The following is a 21087-nucleotide window of genomic DNA, read 5'->3' on the forward strand; positions in this document are numbered from 1 at the left end:
CAGGACTCTGATTCTTTCAATTTGCTATGAACCAGGCTACAAAGAAATTCCCACCATTGTGTCATTATTGTGACTCTTGCAAGTCACCTAATAATCCTCATTCTAGCTATATCTTACTGTGTAATATGAAGGGATAGGATAAAATAATGGCTTTAGGAGAAGTGTAATACAACTCAACATCCTGGATTAGATGCTACAGAAAATTTTTGCTGGATATTCTCACCCAGGGCTCTTAACTTGAGAAAAAAAATATCAGCTAAGAAATGTGAAGGCAGATTGTGAAAAGAAACAGAAAATAAGAAGGGTTAGTTTTCAAAGTACCTAGGAGATGAAATAAAAACAACTCCTGGTTAGTAATAAGGGGGAAGAGAAAAATTAATGTGATTGACCATGAGAAAAAAAAGTAAAGCCAACAAGATATGGAGCCAAGAGAAATCTAGTAGATGGAGTGGGAGGAATGGTAATACCCATAGCAGAGGATTACATATGTCTTTTTTTGGAGGGGAGTCACATCCGGTGATGCTCAGGGGTTAGTCCTGGTTCTGCGCTCAGAAATTACTCCTGGTAATATAGTGCTTGGGGAACTATATGTTATGCCAGGGATCGAACCCCTGTCGGCTGCATGCAAAGGGACTCTGGTCCCTACATTTGGCTTTTGATGTCAGTAGCAGAGGATTGTAACATAAGATAAGCACGATAAAGTGGTGGCTTTACCTGACGACATCCATAGAGCTCGCTCCAGATTTAAAGAAGTCTGTTGTGTTTTCTATAACAGGGACGTTGCTTAAAATTCCAGCCCAGATGACCTACATTCGCAAGAGATACCTTAATGAGGGAAATGCCGCATGGAACACTGTAACAGAAGTCACCTCACCCCCCTCTCTCCTCTTCACCTTAGAACTGCGCTCTGACTATGTTGCTGTGCGTCTCAGGAGCAATGAGCTGATGCCTCTCCCAAGGCTGAGTGGAGGGTGCTCACCCCCCTTCAGGCCCATGTCAAACCTCCCTCCCAGAATGTTCTGTGCTCTCTGGCTCTTCTTCCTTTATGGTTTTGTTTTGTTTTGTTGCTTTTTGGTTCACACCTGGTGGTGCACAGGGGTTACTCCTGGCTCTGTGCTCAGGAATCACCCCTGGTGGTGCTCAGGGGACCATATGGGATGCTGGGAATCGAACCCGGGTCGGCCGCGTGCAAGGCAAACGCCCTACCCGCTGTGCTATCGCTCCAGCCCCCTTCCTTTATGGTTTTAGGGTTACACTCGGTGGTGTGCAGGGGCTCCTCTGGCAGAGCTCAGGAGTAACTCCTGACAGTGCTCAGGAGACCATATATGATGCAAGGATTGAACAGGAGTCGGCCACATGCAAGGCAAGCACCTTAACCCCCGTGCTATCTCTTGCCCTCCTTGGCTCTTTTTGACTGAAGAAATGGAGGTGATCTTAAAGAGGACAGAGCCACAACCCAAATGTCTTCACCCTTAGTCCTCATGTTCTAGCTTCACTCTAACCCTTCTCCCCGAGTGTCCACTGTAAACCACTGGGGTTATTTAGGTGAATGAAGATTATGTTTGCAAAACAAATTTCAGGGTTGGGCCTCCTATGGTAGCCAGTACAAATAGGAGAAAGGAGAAAGTCAAGTCCCAGCCCTATGATTTTGAAGGCCATGAGATCACCTGTAAAGTGGCCTCAGTTTCCCCAGATTCAGATGATGTGAAGGATAGCACATGTTCACCTTGATTGTCTCCGCCACCTGCAGCTCCGAGACTGTGAGTTCTACTGTTACTGTCTCCCCCGCTGAGAAGTACTTCGAGGCAGGGATCATTTTCCCGTCTTCAAACTGCAGACTTCTCACCATCAGCTGTAAAACAGCACCCAAGCCAGCAGGAGAGTTGAGGACTAGGACAATTCAATTGTGAGGTTGGGTGGAGAAGGAGTATTAGATATTACGGAGATAAGAGGACTGGCTTATTTGGAAAATACAAAAGCATGGATTAAAAGTAGTTACTATTATTATGAAAGGACTGGAATGGTTTTGGGGTGAGGAGGTTGGGCCACGCCTGACTGTGTTCAGAGCTTACTCCTGACTCTGCTCAGAGATCACTCCTGGTGAGCTCAGGAGACCATATGTGATCCTGTGGATTGAACGCAGGTTGGTTACATGCAAGGCAAGTGCCTTACCTGCTGTCCTACCTCTCCAGCCCCTGGAATAATGTTTTAATAATGGCAGTGGGGAGGAGAAAGTCAAGTCTTGCAGGCGATACTCTCAATAAGATGTTCAGAAGAATGGACAGTAAGCCCTGGAAACACTGACATTTGGATTGTAGGTAAATAAACTAAAACCTGTGAGAGCTACTAGATTTATATCATCATCTAGACACTCTGTAGCATGCCTGGCATTAATTTATGTGTGTGTGTGTGTGTGTGTGTGTGTGTAAATTTGATCTCAAAAATTCCAGTGGAAGCAGGTGCTATTATTATCCCTGTTATTTTTATTTTGGGGCCACACCCAGCAGCAGTGCTCAGGGCTGACTCCTGGTTCTGCTCAGGGATCATCACTCCTGGCAGGGCTCAGGGGACCCTAGGGGGGGTGGGCCAAGAATCAAACCAGGGTCGACTGCGTGAAAGGCGAGTGCCCTACCACTATAGCATCACTTCAGCCCTTATCATTCTCATTTTACTGATTGGAAAATGGAGACCCAGTGAGGTCGGGTCATTAGTCCAGTGCCACACAGCTCGTAAGAACGAGCTGGAACAGGAATGAGGAGCTGCTGGGCTCCAGAGCAGCTGGTCCAGCCCCTCTGAGCCCGGAGAGCCGGAGAGCCGGTGCAAACAGCAGGTTCCCTTTCAGCTTTTTCCCTGGGGAGCTGCCAAGAGCCCCCTGCTGGCCGGAGCCACAGTCCCCTGACTGGGCGATGTGCATGGGCACCTGCACGGAGAGGCAAGGGCAGCCGGCACGGGCAGGAGGACAGGCTCGCTCTGTTTCACAAAAGGGAAACTGAGAGTCTAGAGAGAAGCATCTTGCCAAAGGCCATTCAGTGAAGGGGGCGCATGGTGCCACGCCCAGTCTCCTGACGGATGTCCGAGTCCCTTCTGCTGCATCACAAAGCAGAATGGCCAGTCCTTGTTCTCATCAGGGCATGAAGAGCCAGCTCTGCCTCCAGAGAGCTGGGGCACAGACGGCTCAAGCCCCCCCCCCCCGCCTCCCCACCGCACCGCAAACTGGATAGTTTGGGAAATCCTTCCTTTCTTAGCTTGGGTGACAGAAGGAAGTCAGAAACAGAAGGCCAATCAAAACCCCACTCACGGCTTTTCCATCGTTACCAAAAAGCACAAGTCCATTTTTGGTCACCAGACCAGGCTTCTTGGCACCTTTGATGTCCAGGGGTTCCCCAGCAGGCACGGTACCGTCCAGTAATGATGAGCCATAGAAAGTGACCATCTAAGGAAGAGATCAAGCACAGAGTGTGAGACGAGGGGATGAAGGCTGCTTCTAGCCGGTTGAGCAAGAAACACCACCACAAAGAAACTAAAGTTCAAATGATCGAGGGAGGGTTGGGCCATACCCGGTTATACTCAGGTATAACTGCTGGTGGTGCTTACAGAACCATATGCGGTGCCAGGAATTGAACCGGGACAGGCCACATGCAAGGCAAGTGCCTGAACCTTGTACTACCTCTCTGGCCCCGTCAAATAATAGTTCATACTAAAAGCATGAGTTTCCCAGTGTGAGAAACTCTATCAACCCCCGAGAGGCATAACAGAAAGAAGAGATAGTCTGTAGCTAATACGGTTGGAGGGTTTCCATTCATTCCCCCTCCAGACAGCCTGAGTAAGCCTTGACACAGTGAGCGAAGGGGAATGAATGAGTGAAACCACTCGCACAGGCTTTGTGGCCATGGGTAGGATTTGGGATGGGGGTAGGCGGAGCTATGGGAGGAGTGGAATTGGAAGTCTAGGGATTTGGGAGCCATACCCAGTGACGCTCGGTGCTCACTACTCCTGGCTCTGTGTTCAGGACTCATGCTGGCAGTGCTCAGGGGACCATATACAGTGTCATGGATTGAACCAGGATCTGCTACACACAAGGAAGCACCTTCTCCATTTGTCTTATCTCTCTAGCCCAGGAGTGGAGATTTTGGTGTGAGTATAGATCTAGAGTCTATGGCCACCGCAGACTTTACTCTGTCACAATAGTCACATGCCTCTAAGCGTGTCCTCAGTTGAAAATATCCTAAACTGAAAACACATTCCCTCCACACACACCCTCACTGCCAGCCTACTTTAAAGCTGGTCAGAGTTGGGGCCGGACCGATAGTACAGCAGGTAGGGCATTTGGCTTGCATGCAGCCAACCCAGGTTCAATCCTCGGCATCCCATATGGTCCCTCAAGCACCACCAGGATTAATTCCTGAGTGCAGAGCCAGGAGTAACCCCTGAGCATCAATGGGTGTGACCCAAATAGCAGAAAACCAAAAACCAAATAAAGCTGGCCAGAGCACTTACACCAGCCCACAGCCTGGCAAATCTAATGCCAAACCAGCTTGGTCATCAAGGCGCCGACATGTTGAATACAGCACGTCAGTCTTTGACAGGGCACTAGAGCAAGAGTCAGGCTGTGGGCTGTGCACCGTGGGCCTTCACGCTCTCCAGTGACAGGGCCTCCCACTATCCAGTGCTGCTACAAAGTCCAGGAAACCCCACTCAACTCAGGGTCTGCAGCTTTCCAGCCTAGTGACAATTTCCAAGTTCCGGTGCAACCAGGTCTTTGGAGAAGGTCACTGAGGTCCTGACAGGTTAAGGTCCATCCCCTCATCAACACATAACAAAGCGGTAGGCAAGGAAAGTTCCGGAACTGCTGTACTGCTCTTCCTATTGCCAGCCCAGGAAAAGTCTGGATTATTGTTGGTTTCACACCTTCTTTCTCCTCTTTTCAACACCGGGGAATTGAACCCAGGGCTTTACCTTATGCCACTGAGCTCCACTATTCCTGTTTCCAATTCTGTACTTTCATCCACTGCAAAAACTTCCTTCGCTGGTTCCTCACTGAACCCATGCCTTTTTATCGTGGGGGGTAGCAGTGATGTCCACATAGGTGGTGCTTACTGTTTAATCCTGACTCTGCACTCAGGGGTCACTCCTGGTGGGTTCCAGGGACCATAGGTGGTTCTGGTGATCCTGGGTTGGTCACATGCAAGTCAAGCTCCCGACCCATCATATTATTACTCCAGCATCTGATGCCGTGCCTCTAAACAGACATTGAAGAGGCATTGAGCCCCCTTCGAAAGTGCAGAGATCATCAAAACAGTGAAGGGAAGTTCTAGTTTCCAGGGATTCATGGATGGGCAGGAGGGATGGACAAAGGATGCAGACGCTGCTGTCTCAAAGGTGGGCAGGGAGTTGTTGGAACAAAGAGGGATGTGTAAGAAGGTCAGGTGTATGGGGCTGGAGCGATAGCACAGCGGGTAGGGCATTTGCCTTGCACGCGGCCATTCCGGGTTCGATTCCCAGCATCCCATAGGGTCCCCTGAGTATCGCCAGGAGTGATTCCTGAGTGCAGAGCCAGGAGTAACCCCTGTGCATCGCCAGTTGTGACCCCCCAAAAAATTAAAAAAGAAGGTTAGGTGTGTGTCAAATCATCATATAAAAGAAAATGAGTCCTCAGTACGTACCTGTCCGTTTATCTGGCTCCAAGCTCCAGGCACTTTATCATGACCCCGGATCCAGTTATGCAGGACTTCTGCGGACTGATCCCACGAAATCTAGGGAAGAACAAAGTGCAAGTTAAACCTCCTGGTGCTGAGACCCAGAGGCAAAGAGAAGGAGCTCTTGGGTCCATTAAAAGGCAGTTTGAGGGCAGGTGGCCATGGAATGGTACCCTGGGAACTAAAACTTATTATGCATCATCATAGCTATTATTATTCATGGAAGACCCTGATCTTTGAGATCGCTTAGTGAGCTGATATAAATACCTCCGCATTTTCCTTTTTCTGGATACCTTCGTAAGTTGCCCCTTCTTCTGGCTGGGGAATCCGAGGAGCTTTTCCATCAGCGATGAGCTGGACCGCTTCCACCTACAATCAGAAACAGCAGCCGACCCACTGTAGCCTGGGGGTCACTTGTGGCTTGATCTGTTTTATCAATGTTTCTTGGGAACAGAACTACAACATATAAATCTGTCCAGAGAGTCAGATCATGACAATAACTATCATTTCTCTTAGTTCACCTGTATGCTAGGCAGTGTGGAGTCTCTATAGGTAGACTATCCCGTGTAGATATTATTTTCAATCCAGCCAGGGAAATATCAGTGTTTCTGCTTTATACCCAAGGAACCCGTTTGAGTTCACAGATCGATTTTATGGTTCAAAGGTGAGATCTGCAACCAAGTCTATCTACTGACCCTCCAAAGCAGTCACTCTTAAAAACAGCCCGCTTGGGGTAGAAGCAATAGCACAATGGGTAAAGTTCGTGCCTTGCATGTGGTCGACCTGGGTTTAATCCCTGGCACCCTAAATGATCCCCAGAGCTCACCAATCATTCAGAAGTGATCCCTGAGCACAGAGCCAGGAGTAAACCCTGGGCATCACCATGGGTGGCCCCCAAACCATATCACCCCTTTGTTTCAAGAAATGTTACCTCTCCTTGGAGAGATTCCATGGAAATTTCAGAAATGGAATTGTCTAGAGTCACTGTGTAGTGTTTCTGCTCATCAAGACTCCAGAAAGGGATGCATTTGTTATAGTTAAGAAGTTGCACTTGGCGCCTGGGAGATGGCTCAAAGGACGGGAGCACATACTTTACACAAGGGAGTCCTGGACTGAGTCCCTGGCATGGGACAGTCCCCTGAGCACCAACTATGGAGTAGTCCCTAAGCATCACAAGGCGGGACTCCAACACAACAAAATAAAATAACTTTAACTTCTTTTCTAGCTTAGAATACTTGGGGTGATTTGGTTTGGGGCTACACCTGGTGGTCACAGGGCCTCTCTTGAGTCTTTCCTGGAGGGACTCAGGGGACCATATGTGGGGCCAGGGATGGAATCCAGGCTGGCTGTGTGCAAAGCAAGTGCCTTACCTGATGTACTACTGCTCCAGCCAACACCTGGAAATTTCGGAAAGCTAAAAATCAATCAGAGGGTGGCAGAGTGATAGCACAGTAGGTAGGATACGTGCTCTGCATACGGCTGACCTAAAATAGATCCTTAACATAACATATAGTCCTCTGAGCACCGCCAGGAGTAATTCCTGAGTGCAGAGTCAGAAGTAACCCATTGAGCATTGACAGATATGGCGCACGCACGTACACACACATACACACACATAAAAAGAAGAAGAAGAACAACAACAAGATCAATCAGATGGGCTGGAGAAATAGTAAGTACAGTGGGTGGGGCTTGCCTTGCATGCAGCAAACACCGATTTCATCCCTGGCACCACGTCTGGTCCCCTGAGCCCACTAGCAGTGATCCCTGAGCCCAGAGTCAGAAGTAAGCTCTGAATGTTGCCAAGTGTGCTTCCCCCACCCCAATTAAAAAAATTGATTTGATTTCCTTTGTGATGTGTCCTGCCCTCTTTGCAGGCACCACGTTTACTTTGCTTTGAGCTGAGAGTCTCTCCCCTGCATGAACGCACGTTCTCAGGTTTCTCTGAGCCTTCGCAGCTGCTCACCACCTGCTCCAAAGGAATGTGGAGAGAGTCTACTCGGAAAAGGACCAAGTTCCACAACTCATTCTGTCCCACCGATTCGAGCAGTGATGCCATCACCTACAGGCTCTGGGATGGGTTGATCTGTACTTTCCAAGCCCACTGCCTAGTTCCTTTATCATTAAATATCACAAAGTCCTGCTCTCCTGATATCATGATAACGTCTCTGTGCTACTGCTTCTGCCACATCAAATGCTGGAAAGACTTAATGGCATAGAAAGTATCTTTCAATATTTCAAAGACTAAACATCTATCCTTACTTTATATATTGATTGAGCTTTTTTGTACCCAGAGAATAATCAGAATCCAAATTTTAAAATGCTCTTTTACGCCATCCCATAAAGACTTAAAAGACTGCTTTTAAGACTTTTAAAGGAAGTCCAAATGACATAGCAAAAACCGCTAAGAGTCTGGAGATTGTTGACAACTAATCATTATAAGGAAATTCAAGTGTTTGACAAAATCAATGAAAAAGGTTGATGGTCGCTACTTCATCCACTTAATTGCTACTCTGAGAAGCACAGGCCATGTTCATAGATTAAGAAATGTTAATCTAAATTAATATCACTGATACAATGGTACAGTGTGGAGGGCACTTGTCTTGTATGTGGCCCACCCAGGTTCGACTCCAGCACACATATGGTCCCCTGAGCCCTCCCTCCCAGGAGTGATCCCTGAGCACAGTCTCAGGAGTAACCCCTGAGTACCGCTGGCTGTGATCCAAAAACAAACCAACAAAATACAAGAAATGTTAAAGTTTATGTTTCCATCCTAAGTATTTCATCCTATTGATAAATATCAAATATAGTTTTTATTTTTCAGCTTTATATTTTTTGTAAAATAAATTCATACATCAAAATTCTCAAAAATGTCTCTATCCTTTAAATGTTTACCATTTTTTTGATGGTATAAATATACTGACCATGGCCTTTATTCCTTCAGGAAAAAGAAAGCGATTATAAAGTGCATCCACTGTGTCATTGGGCTCCACCTCGCATGACTTCTGAAGAAGGATGGGGCCAGTGTCCAAGCCGTCATCAGCCCAGAAAACAGAAAACCCAGCTTTCTTATCTCCCATAATGAGAGTCCTGTGAAAAGAAGAATTTCAACTTCAAATAGTGGTAGACTGCATCATCCCATGATGAACTGATGATATGGCATATAAGGCATATAATGGGAGCATAGTAAATTAAGGAACTATGAGACTTAACAATGGAAGCAGAAGGCGTCAGTGTGCCTAAAAAGCAATACTAAGTGGTAACTATTTTATCCATCCTTGCCTCCACAGTTTTTCTTGGCAATACATACTAATGACTCACACTATTCAAGTTCATCCCTACTGCTCTAGTTTGGCTCTCGGGGGTCTGCTTACAATGCGGCATCAAATGGTTTTGCTCATCTGATCCAACTTCTACATCACATTTGATCCAACGTCATAGAGAATAAGATAATGGGAGATGGAACAGAGGATGCTTGTGGTCCAAAGGCGAAGTACAGTGGGTGAGTGCTTGCCTTTCATGCAACCAGCCCCAGTTTGAATTTGATCCTCAGCATCACTTATGGTTTCCTGATCCCAAATCCTGTTGTCCAATGCCCCCCCCCCAAAAAAAAAGGAAAAGAAATATGATGGGAAAAGATGATTGTCTTTGTTATTAAAACAAGAAAATCTCACCAGTTGATGGCAGAGGCTCCTCTGTGCCTGGGAAGGATGGACGGGTGATAAATGATGGAACCGTGCTTGGGGCTGTCAATCACATCCATGGGGATGAATTGAGTGCAGAAGGGAAGCACATTCAGCTCAGCACCCACGGATTTATAGGCCTCCACCACCTCCCGGATGGTCTTGCCCTTGACTCTCCAGCGAGGAACCTTGAACACAGGGGTTCCATCTTTTTCTGCAGCTAAAGCTGAACATAAAGAAGATGATGTTCAATTTTCTTTTTAGAAAGCCATGAAGGTATTGCAGTGGATTCATATAGCATGCTTTTACAGATGTATATTTATAAATATAACAGAGGAAGGAGAATTTAGGTTGTGCCAGATTTTTTTTTGTCACAATCCAGCCATTTTCCTAATGTGATTTTAATTTAGACATTTAAGGTATAATATATTTGAACTCAAAGGTTTGTGGTTAGTTTTCCATGAATGAGTTCCTCAGCACCATTTTTTTTTTTTTGCTTTTTGGGTCACACCTCGTGATGCACAGGGGTCACTCCTGGCTCTGTACTCAGTAATTACCCCTGGCAGTATTCAGGGGACCATATGGGATGCTGGGAATTGAACCCGGGTCAGTCACGTGCAAGGCAAACGCCCTACCCTCTGTGCTATTGCTCCAGCACCCTCAGCACCAAAATTTAAAAAATATGTGGGGGTGGGGAGGCAGAGATATAACTCAGGGGCGTGGCTCATACATAAGCATGTGTGAGGTCCTGGGTTTGATTCCTAGAACTACCAAAAAAAAAAAAAAAAGGAAAGGAAAAAGAAAAAAAAAGACAACAAGAAGAAAAAGGAGAAAAATTGTGGCCAGATAATATTTGAGATTTTAATAGTAGCCTTTCTTCTGTAGATGAAGAAGTGGATATTTGTAACTACAATCATTGGAAGAACATTTGTTCATTTGATTTTAGATTTGGAACCAATTGCTCATGTATCAGTATCTGAATGGGGCTCAGTTCAGAGCTATGAATTCTCTCGTACTACTGCTTCCTGGGCACAAGCCTATTTAGCACAGGGCAAGCATAAATCAGAGAATAATCTCCCTGTCAAGGCGTCTGATCGCAAAACCTAAAGGGAGGAAGTTTATGTTTTGAGCTGAATTTGTCTATTTCCTCCTCCAAATTCACCAAGTTAAGCAAGCGGAAGAAACAGGCCTAGACTAGAGAAGAAAGCTGGCGAGACAGTTGGTCCTATGGGGGCTGATCCTGGCTCTTTCCTGAGGAAAGCTGCCATCTCTTCCCAAGAGAATGGCTCCCCCTAACCTCTGTGTGGAATTTGAACGGCCTCCAGAGTAGCACAGACCCTGGCTGGCATGAGGAAATGCCATTTTCACCAAATATATATCTTTGACATATTAGGTGTAGAGATTTACTTTCCTTCCATAACCTGAAGTAACTATAAGTAGATAATTTCCAGAAGAATTCACTAGGCTTCCTTTGGCTTGGCTGTGTTTGTGGCCATACCTGTCTGTGCTCACAGCTTACTCCTGGCTCTGTGCTCAGAGATCACTCCTGGCGGGGTTTGGGAGACCATAGATGGTACCAAGGATTAAACTCATGTCTGCTTCATACAAGGCAAGCACTTTACCTGCTATTATATTTCACCAACCCCTTCACTGGGCTCTTAATCTATATTTTGGGGTTTCCTTTTTCTCCATCTGGTCATTAACACTCAAGGGCTCTCGGGGTGCTAGGAGGATGATGTCTCTACCACAAAGCCTGGGTCCTTAAATCAAAGGGAAGTCTGGAGATTCGGGTTTGAGGGGCAGGGAGTGCCTTGATCAATCCATTGAGAAAATTTGGAAAGAGTGGTAATAATACTGTTCACAAAATGCCAATGTTTATAAACTGTGAAAAACTCAGGTGTCAGAGGAGAGGAAAATTTGCTAAGTGTTAGGGGGAAAAATGGCAAAACTTGAGGGAAAATTGTTTTGGAAACAAGAACAACTCCTATGCTAGAGAGAAAGTATAGGGATTAAGGTATTTGCTTTCCATGCATCACCCCATATGGCCTCCTAAGCACTGCCAGGAGTGGTCCCTGAGTACAGAGTCAGAATTAAGCACATAGCCCAGTGTGGCATAAAAACCCCAAACTAACAAATTTAAAAACAAAGGACAGGGGCTGGAGACATAGATGCTTGCCTTCCACATAGCATACCTGGGTTTAATCCCTGGCACCACGTACAGTCTCCCGAGCTTGCCAGGAGATATCCCTGAGAGCAAAGCCAGAAGTAAGCCGAGGTGGGCCAAAACCAACAAACAAATCAAAAGAATGACTTCTAATCTAGTGCTTAACTCCATAGGCATATATGCTCTCTCTGGAGATAACTTTTTTGTAGTATTTCTTGAAAAAAAATAATCCTTTAAATACAACGTGTTTGGATGTACTAACAAGAATTAGAAAAGTCCAAAATAAGGCTTTGCTGACCAAAAATAGTTCAAAATTGGGCCATCAACAATCATTGTTTCTAATTATTTCTTGGATCTCACCAGTAATTTATGAAGATTCATGTCATAAGGCAAGATTCCTAGTGATCAGTTCTGATTCCCTATGCGTACTATTTGGTAAACCTTTTCTAGCTATATGTCTTGCCCTGCTTTTTTTTTTTAACAAACTGAAATTGCAAATTAGAATTGTTCTGCACGGGTTGTTTTTTTTTTGAGGAGACCTATTCTTTAATAGCCAAGCAGCCACTGACACAGTTTGTGACAAGATAAATAAATTTTCTATGAACCCTCATCTGTCTACTATTATTGGTTATTTCCTTCCTTTGTATCCCTTAACACCTTCATCAGACAAGATTCTAAATGTCTCTTAGCACCTGTAGAAAAATCACAAAGGCAGTTCAGGAAAAACCCCATGCCTGGGAGTTCCTCCCATAGACCTGGTGATTACCTTGAAGGTAATTGGGAAAGTTCTTAATATAGGAGCCTGGTTTGTCCTGGGGTCCCTAGAGAAGGGTGACCAGGGAATCTATATCTACCATGTCAGACCACGAGTGCAGAAAGATTTCAACTGGCAAACTGATGGTGTGCATAAGGCAGAGTCTGGAGGGGAGGGTGCATTCTGGGTCATCAGGGCTGGAGGTAAAGAAGTGGAGAGAGTGGATGTAAATGTAGACGGGGCATGAGCTGGGCCGGAGGGCAGAAAGGCCGGTGCAGTCGTCCTAAGGTACACTCACCCAGTGGGTCAGCTTTCCCATCCTTGTCTGGAACTGTGAACACACCCACGACTTGGTGGCCCTGTCTGCAGAGTTGGCTGTAGACTTCCTGTCCAAACACGCTCTGGCCAATGAGGGCCAGCTTCAGCTTATTTTGGAAAGAAACCTGTGAAACAATACAGTGATGACCAACAGATCAACCACCAGTTCTGTGAATCCAAGTCCATCATGAGCAGAAGACATGGAAACGAAGCATTCTTTTTCAGTTATACAAGATGACTCGAGGACCATAAGGCTGTAAGGGCCACAAAAGAAAATTTGCCTGTTTTTGTTTGGTCTAAGGGCTACACCAGCTGTGGCTCAGGGATGTCTCCTCAGGGGACCATAAATCAGGACCATATGTAGCACCAAGGATCAAACACATATCAGTCCCGTGCAAAGTAAGCATCTTATCTGCTGTACTTATCTCCATCCCTGTCTGTCTGGGTTTTCCGGAGGTTATACCAGCGACTAATCATGGCTCTGTGGTAGGGGTTACTCACAGTGGAGCTCAAGTGACCTAGGAGTTGAACACATTAACTTACATTTCTGGCCCCATTGCTCATCGATTTGCTCAAGCGAGCACCAGTTAAGTCTCCATGTGAGACTTGTTGTTACTGTTTTTGGCATATTGAATACGCTATGGGGAGCTTGCCAGGCTCTGCTGTGTGAGCGAGATACTCTCAGTAGCTTGCTGGGATCTCCGAGAGGGGCAGAGGAATCGAACCTAGGTTGGCCATGTGCAAGGCAACACCCTACTCACTGTGCTACAGCTCCGGTCTAAGGGCTGAGATTAGCTCAAAGGACTGGAGAATATGCTCCCAAATTTGATGCCTGACACTTCTTGTTTCCACAAGCTTTGCTGGGAGCAGCCCTCAAGCACTGAGCTTCAAGTAGTCCTTAGCGCTGCACAGATGTGGTCCAAAAATTTATTTTAATGTTTTGAAATACAATAAACCCAGTTACAGTATATTGATATACAGGGAACAAAATAAAAGATGGTAGAGAAGCAAAGAAAAATTTCACAAACACTCACAATCCACACAAAATGATGGCAATCGGTCCCTTCATTTCATCAATACCCAAGAATGGGTTTAGAAACTGTGATACACACACACACACACACACAAACACACAGTTGAGCACTACTTGGCAATAAGAAAAGATGAACATCAAGTAAACTGTGGTTGGAGGATCCTCTCGGGAGGGGAGATGTGTTCTGAAAGTTGACTATAGATTGAACTCAATAGATTGGTCACTCAATACCCTTATTACAGACCACAACACCCAAAAGGAGAGAGAGAACAAAAGGAAAAGGGAATGCCCTGCCACAGAGGCGGGAGGGGGGGATAGGATTGGGAGGTTGGGGGTGGGAGGGATACTGGGTTCACTGGTGGTGGAGAATGGACACTGGTGGAGGGATGGGTGCTCGAACATTGTATGAGGGAAACACAAGTACGAAAATGTGTAACTCTGTTACTGTACCCTCATGGTGATTCACTAATTAAAAAATAAAAAATAATTTTAAAAAAAGAAAAGATGAAATCATGAAGTTCTCTGTAATTTGGAAAGAGCTAGAGGGCATTTTACTGGGTAAAGTGTGTCAAAGAAAGAAGGACAAAAAAAATGGAGCATCTCTCTCATAGGTGGAGTCTAAAGAAACGTAGAAAAGAAACAGACAATGACCCATGAGAACAGACCTCAGAGTCAGCCTGTGTAACTGAGTTCACTAAGTGGGTGGCAGGGAGGGCCTGTGTGTGAGAAGGCTGTGGGTGAGGTACAGCAGAGTCACATCCCTGCATCATTTATGTTAATAGTTCTGTAAACCACAGCATCTCCACAAAATTTGAAAAGTAAAAAAGAAACGTGAAAGATATCCCCTAGGTCATACTGCCAGAGCTGGAAAGAACTAGGATTTGAATCCAGGTCTAACTCCAAAGTCCCCATCTATATTTAAAAATAATCGAGAGAGGATTACCATCACCTTGCTCCTCCACCTTCTTTTCTGGAAGAGTCCCCTGGACGCACAAACACCTAGTGTTTATCCAAGAGTAGAAGCACCACTCAGGGGGCTGGATTGAAGGTGCTTGCACGGGGGTTAAGGCACCCACTTTGTGTCCCAGGGAGGCGGGTGGGAACCCCTGCCATCACCAATGGTCTCCCAAGCAACACAAGCCGTCACTCCTGAGCACGGAGCCAGGAGGAGCTTCTAAACATCACCACAGCACTCATTTTTTTTTAAAATACCAGTTGGATAAGAATGGCACAATGAAATTCAAGATTTGAGTCTTCAAGCACTTATGCATTCTGTAACCCCTCCTGGAGTGGAGCCTCTCGCCATGCAGATGGGAACAGGTATTGTTGGTCACTCCCACAAGGATGGAGAAGCAGCCGGATGGGCTGGAAGGCTTCCTGTGGGGGAGGACTGGACCCTTCCCGGGATTGCTGTCCTGGCTTCAGACTCACTCCAGTGCCCCCTGAAAGGGGTTCACCTTTTATTCCTCCATGTTGGGCTCTGACTCAGAATTTCCTTTTCCCATCTCAGGCTAGGAGTCTCTTTGATTTTCTGGAGCATCTTAATAAATTAGTAAAATCACATGATGAAAATCTTTTGATAATGAGAATTAATTTCCTTTATTCAGGGCATTGCAAACATCCCTTTCTAGGCACAAACTTAAAGAGCATTCACTGTAACTGAGCTGGTAATTAAACAATTAAGTTAATTTAAAAAATCCTTCTCCTGGGGCTGGAGCAATAACACAGCGGGTAGGGCGTTTGCCTTGCACGCAGCCAATCCAGGTTTGATTCCCAGCATCCCATATGGTCCCCTGAGCACCGCCATGGGTAATTCCTAAGTGCAGAGCCAGGAATAACCCCTCTGCATCACTGGATGTGACCCAAAAAGAAAAAAATTCCTTCTCCAGATTCCCATGCCCTAAGAACCTAGAGCTTCCAGGTCTAACAGCTAACTTGGCAGCTAAGAGCTGAGCTAGGTGACACAGCATGGTTTTTCCATGGAAAATACGTGCCAATTTCATCTTTTCTCCTAACGAGAAAAGCAGAATGTTCTGTAAATATTCTATCTTCAAATCCTATAATAACTGTTGCTGCTTAAAATAGAATAGCATGCTGGTGTTGACTCACAAAGTTTGTCTTCACCTCAGGCCATTAGCAAGGCCAGAGAGTCTACACCACCTGAGTTTCTACTCTCTTTGGAGGGGGAGGGATGGGGAAATTGGGCCACACACTCAGTGGTGCTCATAGGTTATTCCAGGCTCTGGCTCAGGACTGACCCCCTGGGGGTGGTGCCCAGGGCCCTATAAGCAATGCTAGGGATTCAAACCAGGGTTCCCGCTGCTGCAGCCACGGGTAAGTCCTTAAACCCTGCATTAACCTTCTGGCCCTGGAAGTTGCATTCTAACAACCTTGGCTCAGAGGCTCCCTCAAACCTGAGAATCTTGCTGTCTGGAGAATGTGTCTGCTTGTCACCAAAACGACTCTTCCTCCAGAGAGTTTGATCAGGAAAAAGGTTTGGAAATATTGCAAACATGCCAGTGAGAGCCTAGGAGGTATGATGTGTTTTATATATATGATATACATCTGTCATCCCGTTGCTCATCGATTTGTTCGAGCGGGCACCAGTAACGTCTCTCATTGAGAGACTTATTGTTACTGTTTTTGGCATATCCAATATGCACAGGTAGCTTGCCAGGCTCTGCCGTGCGGGCTCCATACTCTCGGTAGCTTGCCGGGCTCTCCGAGAGGGGCAGAAGAATCGAACACGGGTCGGCCACGTGAAAGGCAAAAGCCCAACCGCTGTGCTATCGCTCCAGCCCTATATTATATACATCATCTCATACTGATTGCCAAAGACTGGGGAGACAGGCATTGTTTTAAACCACAGAGAGGTTGAGATAAACAGCTCCTCAGTGGCAATGGTGGTTTGGAGATTCTAAGCGCTGGATTGCCCGTGGCCCACTGTATGGCCATAAGCCCAGCTGGGTGCTCGTGAGCTGGACCTGAGTTTCCCTCATCATTTAAAATCCCATTGCAGGGGCAGAGAATGTAGCTCAGTAGTAGGACAATGGCCTTTCATATGAGCCCATGAGTTTGATCCTCAGCATCATAACTAACCAAGTGTTCGATTAACTGACAACTAATCAGTTACCAACCAACTAAACAGATAACTACCCAAATAACCAGTTAATGAGATAATGATATGACTGGCCACATGTACAACCAGATAACCAGTTAACTCTCCAATTACTCAAGTAACTAGTCAACCAACTAACCATCGAACCACTTAATGAACGATCCAACTACCATCTAACCAGCCAACTATGTAGCCAACTAAGTAGCTAGATAATCAGCTAATCAAGTGACTAACCAGCTAACCAACCTACTGACCAACTAATTAGCCTGCAAACTAGCTACCTTAACAATTAACTAGCCAACCAACTAACCAACAACTGACCTGCTAAGCAACTAACTAAATGAATAAAAAGTAAAACCTGGGGCAGAGCAATAGTACAGTGGGTAGGGCATCTGCCTTACATGCGGCTGGACCTGGTTCGATCCCCGTCACCCCACATGGTTCCCGGAGCACCATCAGGAGTGATCCCTGAGTACAGAGGCAGAAGTAACCTGCTAGCATGACCGAGTGTGGCCCCAAAGCCACCCAAAGTAAAACTCTAACACAAGTGTCTCCTCTCTCAGCTGGCCTGAGCAGCACCATTTCACCTGGGTAAGCGTAGAGCATTCTGCCCAGTGATGCTCCTGTGACTTTATGTGGAAGCCCTGTCCCTTTCATTAAAAAATTTTTAAAGACAGCAAGTATGATAGGTGGATTGTGGGGAAGAGTTCCCTCTGCCTCAATAATGGAGGACTATGAGATTATGACATAGGAATGAGCCCCACACTTCAGAGGGCTGTTTTGTTTGAGGGAAGAAGAAGAGGCATACAATGACCCACAGAGTTTTCGCATCTGTAAAACTGAGGTCTGTTACCTTATCCATAAAATGGGCTGAATAATAGTACCTACCTTAGTGATATATTATTAAGATTAAATGAGTGTATATGAAAGCCATCTCTGGTAGACTGCCCGGACTAAGTGCTACCTATCTTTTCTTGCTACCGATTATTAGTAGAAATATTTCTTCAGGGTGTAGGCAAAGCACTCAGTGTATAATACACAATTAAATATGACTTGGAGTTGAAAATCTTAAAAACAGTTTAGATGTCAAAACAGGAGAGCAAGCAATGAGCAGGCAATGGCCTGGTATAAAGGAGTTGACAGGCAGCACTTGGTCCTGTAAAGTAGGGAAGGTTTCACCCTCTTTTTTTTTCAATTTTTTTTTTTTTTTTTTGCTTTTTGGGTCACACCTGGCTCTGCACAGGGGTTACTCCTGGCTCTGCACTCAGGAATTACCCCTGGCGGTGCTCAGGGGACCATATGGGATGCTGGGATTTGAACCCGGGTCGGCCGCGTGCAAGGCAAACGCCCTACCCGCTGTGCTATCTCTCCAGCCCAGGTTTCACCCTCTTGAGTTGAAACATAGATAATGCAAAGGTGCAGAAACAGGCTATAAGCCCAGAGTCCTTAGCCAGACTTGTCCCAAACATTGGCATAGGAAGCTGAACAGCGGAACATCAAATGAATGTGAGGGATTTAAAACCCCCACAGTGGGAAGAAACTAAGAAGCAGTGTGCTAGGCAATGCACTGGACGTGGGCATTGCTAAGTATAAGGCACTCGTTCAAGATCCAACCATAGCACCCACTGAAATCACTAACTACTTCTCCCAGTCCATTTCTCTAATACAAGAAGCATTTCCTGCAAGGGGAAAAAAAAGAATTCTATGGGGAAGTAATATGAATTACTTTCCTAATAAATTATTGACACACGATATAATTAATAAGTTAATTTTATCTATAAGTATTATGAACTAATGTTCTCCTTGGAATTTGCTAGGTTCTGAGATCCTTTGTTTCTTTCTTCATACTGTTTTAGCACAGCTCACTCGTACTGAGTGGTTTAAGAGCATTTTTTAAAAGTCAAAGCTACAATGTATATACGTGGAAATTTCCAGTGTAGTTCTGTGAGTTCTGGTATCCAGCTGTCATGTCATTCCCAGCACCGCCAAGACACAGAACACTTCTTCCCTGGTTTTCTGCAGGCTTGGAGCACTGGATCATAGGATAGGGAAATGCCAAACTTTATATTAAAAAGAAAGGTGCCCAATGATACTTCATTTTAAGGAATTCTTAAAGAATGCCACCCAGAAAAGGAGCTCTCCACTTCCTAGCAGGGGAAAGGAGCCCCAATCCTTCACTTAGCCCGTGACAGTGTCCTTTAGACCTTGTCCCTAGCCTTGTATGTGGGCTGTGTTCCTGGCCCTCGCCTTGCCTGGTAGATGCCACGTGTGTGCTATTTTCTACCTAGATGTCCCCCTAGTGCTACAAAAATATTTGTCAACTCCACAACCACAGTCTTTCCCTTCAAAACTCCCTCCTTGCCTAAGGTAACAAGTTTTCAACATTTAGACTCTTCTCCATGATCAAGCTGTTTCTACATGCACAACTTCATGCTCGTCCTCGGTGTTTCTCGGGACTACTCTCCTCCCAGTTTTGTCCTCCTGAACAACAGAGACAGTTCCCTGAAAGGCTTTGACACAGGACACCAAGCCTGCGGACACACACCTCTCTCTCTGCGCCATCCCACCAGATGCCCCAGGGTCACGTGGCAGGAGAGGGCTAAGGAATCTTCTTAGCAACACGGACAGGACCCAGCCAACGTGGCGTAAAGACAGATCTTCTTGTCCTTTTTTACACTTGATCTTAGCCAAAAGACCGAGAAGCGATGTCCTTTTTAGTTTTAAAATGATGCCTGCTCCCAGAAGTAACTATCACTCACTGCCTAGGGTAATGAGCGTTCAGTGTTTAGTCTGTTCTTCAAGATCAAGGTAAGTTTCCACGTATGCAAACTTTATGCTACTCGGGATCCCTTTCTCCCAGTTTTGTTTCTCTAGGTTAACAAAGACATTTATTCATATAGATAGATACAGAAGTGAACACAGGCACATAGGGCTTTGGCAGAGAAAGATGCATGGAAAGGCGAATTATTTTATAACCCAAGCATGACCTTCCTATAAAGAGAAAGTACACGGATTAGGGTTTTTTTTCCCTCTCCCTAAAATAGCTTGGCATCAGCCCAGAGGCCCCCGAAGTGCTGAAGGAGGCAACGCCGCTTACAACGTGTCGGTTCTTGTTCCCTTTGCTGGAGGAGCTGATGCAACTCCCAGGCGTGGGGCCGAGCCGGGGCTGACTTCTGGCGCTACAGTTGAAAAATGTTCCAGTCTCGCCGCAGCTTTCGGCGGCGTCTGGAAACCCCGAGAAACCGCTGTGCAGCTCAGGAATCCTGAGCTTGCAGCCGCCGGGCTGCTGCCAGTGCCTTTATGTGCCAGGGCCCCTGCACGCACGCCCGGTCGGTCGGAGCGCTCCCGCCTCTCGCGGTCTGGATCCTATTCTGCACCAGGAGGTCTCCACGGAGCTTGGGAGGGGGGTCTCACGGTGGAAGGAGAAAGGAAAGGGGCTCCAGTCTGTCCCCGCACCCCCTCCCCAAGTCACCGCGCTCTCCCTGCCACGCAGCCAGATCCCTCAGCGTTGGAGACAATGGACCCTTTGACAGGGCATCCTTCCAGCCCCGCCCGGGACCCTCAACGCGCTCGCCCCCTTTTTCCCAACCCCGTGCGACTTGGTATCCAGCAAAATTGCAAAGGACACTCCCCCGACCCCCGACCCCCCGGGGTGGGGAGGGGCTCTGGACCGGCCCCGGAGAGGCCCGGGACTCACCCGGCCCGTGGAGAAGCGCCGGAGCGCCTGGCTGCCCCGCCGCAGCATGCCAGGGAAGGAGCGGCCCCGGGTCAGGCGGGAGCTCGGCCGGTGGTGCCTGCAGCCCCAAAGCCCCCTTCACCCGGCTCCGGTCCCCGCCTGTCCCGGGACCAGGCCCACGGCCACGCCCCCTCCAGCTGGCCGAGCTCCGTTGGCCAATCGCATGCCACAGGGCGGGGCCTGCGCGCCTGGGTCTGGGGGCCAGAGTCCGGTCCAAAAGCCAGGACCCCCTTGGGGCTGGAGCAATAGTACAGCGGGTAGGGCGTTTGCCTTGCACGCGGCCAACCGGGTTCGATTCCCAGCACCCCATATGGTCCCCCGAGCACCTCCAGGACTGATTCCTGAGTACATGAGCCAGGAGTAACTCTTGTGCATTGCCGGGTGTGACCCAAAAACAAAAACAAAAACAAACAAACAAAAAACTCCAAAAGCCCAAAAGCCAGGACCCCAATGAGGTCATGACATTCGCTTATAAGTGGATGGACATGGAAAGTGTCATGCTAAGTGAAATGAATCAGAAAGAGAGGGACAGAGACATAGAATAGCTGCACTCATTTGTGGAATTTAAAATAGCATAATATGAGACTG

The 21087-nt window shown here is 46.7% G+C and overlaps 1 protein-coding gene across 1 annotated transcript in view; it reads right to left on the minus strand.

The window, feature by feature from the left end:
• Positions 1-20596, minus strand: part of ALDH1L2 (aldehyde dehydrogenase 1 family member L2) — a 60248-nt gene extending 39652 nt beyond the window's left edge. Inside the window, exons 1-9 of the mRNA XM_055118280.1 lie at positions 20461-20596; positions 12593-12737; positions 9368-9602; positions 8618-8783; positions 5964-6065; positions 5664-5753; positions 3299-3433; positions 1727-1852; positions 715-806 (exon numbers count right to left, since the gene is read on the minus strand). Of these exons, the coding sequence (XP_054974255.1) occupies positions 715-806; positions 1727-1852; positions 3299-3433; positions 5664-5753; positions 5964-6065; positions 8618-8783; positions 9368-9602; positions 12593-12737; positions 20461-20508 (1139 nt within the window). The 5' untranslated portion in view covers positions 20509-20596. The remainder of the gene's footprint in view (positions 1-714; positions 807-1726; positions 1853-3298; positions 3434-5663; positions 5754-5963; positions 6066-8617; positions 8784-9367; positions 9603-12592; positions 12738-20460) is intronic.
• Between the last annotated feature and the right edge of the window lie 491 nt (positions 20597-21087).

Source organism: Sorex araneus, chromosome 10 (genome assembly GCF_027595985.1).
Source record: "Sorex araneus isolate mSorAra2 chromosome 10, mSorAra2.pri, whole genome shotgun sequence".
Taxonomy (NCBI): Eukaryota; Metazoa; Chordata; class Mammalia; order Eulipotyphla; family Soricidae; genus Sorex; species Sorex araneus.